Genomic DNA, 7,052 nt, shown 5'->3' with positions numbered 1-7,052 from the left:
ATACATAATAATGTCTCAAATAGGTAGTATGTCTCTGAAAATATTCTTCCTGGAGACCATTATTTAGTAATACATGGAGGTTTAAAGACTATTGGATACAGCAGAAATACTCATCAAAAGCACTTAATTTTTTCTTTTTTTTCTATGAAAGTGTTAGCATGTCCATTTGATTCTCATTGATTTGATTAAAAGTACCCATAAATACGTTGGAAAAAAAAAAAGTCTCCTGGGGCACCTGGGTGGCTCAGTGGGTTAAAGCCTCTGCTTTCGGCTCAGGTCGTGATCCCACGGTCCTGGGATTGAGCCCCGCATGGGACTCTCTGCTCAGCGGGGAGCCTGCTTCTACCTCTCTCTCTGTCTGCCTCTCTGCCTACTTGTGATCTCTGCCTGTCAAATAAATAAATAAAATCTTAAAAAAAAGAAATGAAGAACTCATGAATAATGATCAGTAACACTCAAATGGTGGCTGTTAATGTTCTAGTGCTCGATCTCCCATTTCATTAATCCTCATGCTAACTATACAGTGTAGATACTCTTGTTATCCCAATTTTATATATAGAAAACAGATACAGAGTAGGTAAGCAATTTGTCAGGATTATAAAACTTATATGGGCAGAGTCAGGATATGAACACAGGCAACGAGGTTCCTAAGACTGTGTATATAACCACTATGCTCTGCTGCGCAAAAAGGAAGTAGAATGGAGGAATGTGCCATCAAAGGGATGCCAGTGAGTAGTAAATAAATTTAAACATAGAATGAAGCCTAAATAACTATAGATTATGATTGAAATCCAGAATTTGATTGATTCAACAGCAACTAATATAAAGACAATAATATGTTGATAACATCTACGGACAAAAATTTCAGAATGTATGGGGCGCCTGGGAGGCTCAGTGGGTTAAGCCTCTGCCTTCGGCTCAGGTCATGGTCTCTGGGGCCTGGGCTTGAGCTTCGCATCCGGCTCTCTGCTCAGCAGGGAGCCTGCTTCCCCCTTTCTCTCTGCCTGCCACTCTGACTACTTGTGATCTCAGTCTGCCAAATAAATAAGTAAGTTCTTAAAAAAAAAATTCCAGAATGTAAAAACAAACAAAAAAAATCCCAAAACAATGGAGGAAAGAGGTTGAAGTGGCAGAAGGAGGAGGGATTTTTTTTTTTTAAAGATTTTATTTATTTGTTTGACAGAGAGAGACACAGAGAGCAAGGGAACACAAGCAGGAGGAGTAGGAGAGGGAGAAGCAGGTTTCCTGCCAAGCAGGGAGCTGCATGGGTTGGCCTGGTGGTGGGTATTAAAGAGGGCACGTATTGCATGGAGCACTGGGTGTTATATGTAAACAATGAATCTTGGAATGCTACATCAAAAACTAATGACATACTGTATGGTGACTAACATAATATAATAATAATAAAAAAGTTGAACTTCATAAATACAGATTTAAGACGAGTTTAGAATGATAAAGAAGGAAAAATTGTCTAAATATTATGAAGGACAATAAAATGCATAATTTTTAGGGGCACCTGGGTGGCTCAGTGGGTTAAGCCTCTGCCTTCGGCTCGGGTCATGATCTCAGGGTCCTGGGATCGAGTCCCGCATCGGGCTCTCTGCTTGGCAGGGAGCCTGCCTCCTCCTCTCTCTCTCTCTGCCTGCCTTTCTGCCTGCTTGGTCTCTCTGTCAGATAAATAAATAAAATCTTTTAAAAAATGCATAATTTTTAACAAAGTAGATCAGCAAGACAAAATTAATAAGGATGACAAAATAAAGTACATTGCTGATTAATTCAGGAGATACAACATCTGTGCCCTCTACGAAAGAAGTGGTGCTGATGGTGCGAAGGGGTAGAATTAAAAATAGACCTTATATCTAAAGAGCTAAATAAGATATGATTTTATGTATTTTATTTTTTGTTGGCAGTATAGCCAGGGAGAGGGTGGTTTAGGGCTCCTTTCCAGTTACTGGTCCAGAATTCTACCTGTGGTTCAAGCAGTTGGCAAGGCAAACTCATCTGCCACACTCTGTGACCTTGTTCACTACCTCAAATAGTGCAGGATTTTGCCCAGTGTCCGTCTCACAGCCGCCTTCACCTCTTGGTTCTTTAGGCTGTAGATGAGGGGATTCAGCAAGGGTGTCACTGCACTGTACTGCAAGGAGGAGAGCATATCCAGGGAGGAGCCAGATGTGGGCATAAGGTAACGAATCAACCCTGAGCCAAAGAACAGGGTCACTGCAATGAGGTGGGAGGAGCAGGTGGAGAAGGCCTTAGTTCTGCCTGAGGTGGAGCTGATGCTCAGGATGGTGGAGACAATACGGGCGTAGGAGAAGAAAATTGGGAGGAAAGTTCCAAGCCCATGCAATAAGATGGAGCAGATCAAGATGTCAATATTGATGGAAATATCCGAACAAGATAGAGGGAAGAGGGAGGGCAGCTCACAAGTATAGTGGTGTATGGTTTGGGCCTCACAGAAGTCCAGGTTAAGGGCCAAGAGCAAAATTACGACTGAATTGAAAGAGGCCAGGCACCATGAGATGAAAACCAGCTTCACACAGAACTGGCTGCTCATCACCTGGCCATAGAGCAGTGGGTGGCAGATGGCAGCATAACGGTCATAGGCCATCACTGAGAGCAGAAAGGCTTCAGTCCCTGCAGTGATAAACACAAAGAACACCTGAGTCAGGCAGCCCTTTACCGAGATGGTTTTCTTCTCAGACAGAAGGTCCTTCAGTAGCTTGGGCTCAGTGACTGAAGAGAAACAGAGGTCTAGGAAGGACAGGTTGCTCAGGAAGAAGTACATGGGGGTGTGGAGGCGGGCATCAGTCCTGATCACCAGCAGCATCATCAGGTTCCCCGTCACGGTCAGGAGGTAAATCCCCAGGAAGAACACAAAGAGCAGAGCCTCGATGTGGGGGTTGTTGGACAGCCCGGTGAGAATAAACTCAGTGATGGTGCTGTGGTTCCTCCAGGCCATTTGTGGAGGGGGTTTCCCTGGATAAAACAGAAGTAGAGATGAGATCTGTCATCATTCCTCTTACCCTATATCCCTCCCTGCTCTGCCTTCGCTCTGCTCAGACATCTCTAAACTGCTCTCACTGTATATCAGGAAGAGCTTTTATCCTATTTGGTTATTATTGATTCTGGGTCACAGTCTTTGCATATTTCAGAGAATCTTCTTCCTCTTTTATAGGGATAACTGGAAAAAAGATCTCTCTGGTTCACCTACACATTCATTGCATTTAGATTCTACAGCATTCTTCCTCAAGTATCGAAATCCTAAAAATTCTAACACATATTCGCAGGGGTCTTAAACCTTCTTTCTTCAATTTCTCAACCATAATTTTTTGTTCAAAATCATCTAATGGCTCCTTACCAGATTTGATCTCCATTAGGCAAAATAGGTACCATTCTTACCTGGTTAATAACAAAGATTATTAAAAATTAAATTAAAATATTAAATTTCTTTTAAGATCAGAAGAAAAAGTGAATATAATGCAGACTGGATTATAGTTATCTCATAAACTGCAATCATAAAGTATAAATTTTAGTGTAGTTTTATGGAAAATGGACCTAGGAATGCAAAAGTGACTGGGGCCCATGAAAGTCTTGTGTCCCTGATCATTACTTCATACAGAGCATTTAATTTTAATAAGAGCTTATTAAACACAGAGCACTTTCTTAAACACTTATCTAAATTGTTTCAAGGCAGCTCTGTGATTGGATAGGGAATTAGTAGCCCCAGGGTAAAGAATTTTATCCCCATTTTACCTGTGAGTAGTCTGATATTAAGGGATATTTTGTAATGTTATGTTGACAACAGCAGAAGAAAGAGGAAATAAATTACTTTTTTTTCCTTCTAATTATAGCCCAATGTCTAGGCTTAGTCACAGTGATGAGGAACAAAAATTTTCTTACTTGGACCTTTAAATTCTTCCTCATCTGCCCTTAAAGTTTCAGTCATTTTGGCTTCTTTTGATACCAGAAAGGTCTGTTTGCTTCTGTGTCTCTGCTCATCTTCTTCTCTGTATGTTCTCCTCTTAATTCTACTGACCCGACTCTCATGGACCTTCCAATGTCACGTATAACCTTGACTTTTTCCTTTTACCCCGTCCCAACTGCTTCCTCCTTGACTCACAGCTGTCTGTTCAAATCACTGGGCCCCTCGTTCTCAGGTGCCTTATGTCATAGTCTGAATTCTGTGTTTGTCTCATGCGAGATATCTTTCTCACATGTGAGAATATGTGAGATATTTTTTCCCCCTCCCAGCTGTGAGCTCCGTGAGAACAGGGACCACAATTTGACAAGGACAGTCACCATTAGCTTCTGATTACCTCTCAAATTTCTGTCTGATTATCCTATGTGCCTCAGACAAGACTTCATGACTGCCCTCTGCACAGGCTCATTCCTTCCTCCATGGGCCCCCATAGCACTGGCCCCTGTGGGGAGCACTGCTGACATTGTTGTCTACCATTGCTGCTGGCCCTCCCACTCAACGCAGCATGGAGGGCACTGCTGCTGAACTTGAAGGATGTCTACACAGAACACACCGTCTCATGCTGTTGCTCATCCTCTTTCTTGTGGTCTCATATTGGTAAACCCCACAAGCACTGTGGCTAGCACTGAAGAAGCTGTTTGTGTTGATAGTGTGGACGTGTTATTCTTTTATGGCTCCATGAGGGCCAGATGGAAAAGGCTTATAGTTTTCTTATGAACAATGTTTCCCTTATCCTCTTGCTCTGTCAGCTGTGTAACCAGGAGGACCAGATGGTGAGCCATTTAGATTAATGATGACATTAAGACTCACTTTGGCCCCTAACATCTTGGACTATGTAGTGAGTCACTGCCCTCTGTGATGATTCCTTCCTCAGTTGGACATTTGAGGCTAATTTACCCGGATTCTGTTTTTGTCTGCCAGTCCACTGTCTGATTCCATGGTAAGCTTCCGTATCATAGAAATATTTAATCTTACTGATCCAGAGAGCCGTGCCTCTGACCCTTCAAGCTTTGCCAGGAATCCATGTCCAGACACTAACTTATATCATGAAATGCTTAAATTCTGATCCCATTAACAAATCCATCAGTCCCACCTCAGTCCATCTCAGACTCAAGTCTGGATTACCTGTGTCCCAGGACAAGTAGGGCAATGTTCTCCGCTATGTGCCTGTAGGACATGAGCTTTGATCCAGTGATGGTGAAGCACCACTGGCTGGAGAAGTTACTTTTGAGGATCCTGCATGGGTAAAAATTGCAGATACCAGTGAAACCAAACACTATATCTGAATCTATACAAACCAAACAAAATGATAAGTGGAAGCCATTCTTTCCAAAGATCTCTGTATTTCAAAATTTGTATGGATGTGGCTCTCCTGAAAATCGCCTCCATTCTTCCACTGTCACTCACAAGGAGCCTCAAGTGGCTATTATGTCCACAGGGGCTTCAAGCTCTCATCTGAGGAACTCTGTAGCATTTGTGGAAAATCCTGTTCTCCCCTGCCCTACATTCACATATTGCATAAATGAAGGCAACAGCTACTTCTCTCTTGTGATTTTCAAGTTGTCACAGAGAAAGGAATCCACCTCCCCGCCCCACCATTCGCTGTCCTTACACAATTCATCAACTTGATGCCTGAAATGTCTTTCATGACCAGGAATGATTATTTCCATTTAAATCCTCGACCAATTAAGCATGAAAATAAAGTGCACTTGCAGTCACTCTTGGGAAGGGAAGATATTGGCTTCATTTAATCCTGAGCTATAGTGGACTGAAGGCAGATGTAGGATATGGATTGTGGAGAGGACACAACTAAAAGGAAAGACAGGGAGCCTGAGGAGAGGTGGGAGCCGTCAAAGGGGAGGATTTCAGCAGTGTCTTAGGTGAACGCCTGTTCCAGCTTTTTTTTTTTTTGTATTCTTCCATTTATATGAAATTCTTTTTTTTCCAATTTATTTATTTTCAGAAAAAAATTATTCATTATTTTTTCACCACACCCGTGCTCCATGCAAGCCGTGTACTCTATAATACCCACCACCTGGTACCCCAACCTCCCACCCCCCGCCACTTCAGCTTTTTGTCAATGCAGACACGTCATATCCATCAGACACCTGGTAATGCAATGAATATCTCCTTCAAAGAGATACAGCAGATTACTGGCTATGTTCATGACTTTGTGCCTTTCAGAAGGCTAAAGAAAATCAGTACATTTTCCAATCCAGCTGTTAATACAGCAAATCACAGATTTATGTTGGGGACTTAAGGATCAAGCCCAAAGTTGAGAATAATTCTGCTGGAGCTATGATCTTAATTACCCAATCTTGCCCAAAGAGGAAGCTATTTGACAGCATGTTTCCATTAAATGAGAGTGTCTTTAGTGTGTGTACAAGTGCCTTGCACACTGGCTGCTTAAAGCCATCTTTGGAATGAAGAAATGAATGAAGGGTGTGTGCAGAAGGTCAGACTAGACAAGGAGGCTCCAGGGATCCTGTGAGCTGGGCTGTGCTGTTCAGACCCTAAGTGCATGCGGGAGGAATCTGCATGGGGGAGAAGGATGTCAGCCTTAGGAACAGGAAGGACCTAAGACAATCTTCATCCACTTGAAGTGGTTCTCAGAGCAGAATCTCCTCTGCTCCTTTGGACCATTCACAGTGTTACAAGGTGACTAGTTCTCAGGTGACTCAATAACAAGAACAAGTCTACGGTGCTTCTAACAGTTTGTACTGAGCAAGCAGGAAAATACGTGGCTCTGATGGTGTAGTCCCTATCTCTGATACCCTTGTTTCATTGCAGGTGTCAGTTTTTTGCAATCTTTTGGGATCCTAAAGCATGAGAGGATTGATGCCTAGATTTTAAATTGTCACTGTCCTCAGTGTGAAGCAGGGAGGGAAAGAAAGTATCCAAGGCAGGTGGAACTAATGCACCAATCAGACAAGCAGAGATAGAGTTCCATCCAGGGAGATTGTCTGCCAAGGAGTGGGATGTTCCCACCTCTAGTTTAGGGACAAAGAACAGGTGCAGCAGGAGCTTTAGGACAAAGGATCATGAGGTGGAGATGCGGGAGAGGATAAAC

General features: G+C 42.8%; 1 protein-coding gene across 1 annotated transcript; it reads right to left on the bottom strand.

Moving 5' to 3' along the window:
- Positions 1-2,026: 2,026 nt before the first annotated feature.
- LOC122891731 (olfactory receptor 8S1-like) lies at positions 2,027-2,962 on the bottom strand. The gene has a single exon (XM_044227623.1). It carries the CDS (start codon positions 2,960-2,962, stop codon positions 2,027-2,029), a length of 936 nt encoding a protein of 311 aa, XP_044083558.1.
- Positions 2,963-7,052: the final 4,090 nt, after the last annotated feature.

Source organism: Neovison vison, chromosome 12, assembly GCF_020171115.1.
Source record: "Neovison vison isolate M4711 chromosome 12, ASM_NN_V1, whole genome shotgun sequence".
NCBI lineage: Eukaryota > Metazoa > Chordata > Mammalia > Carnivora > Mustelidae > Neogale > Neogale vison.
Note: the sequence above shows the minus strand (reverse complement) of the source record. Positions and strands in the feature narration are given on the sequence as shown.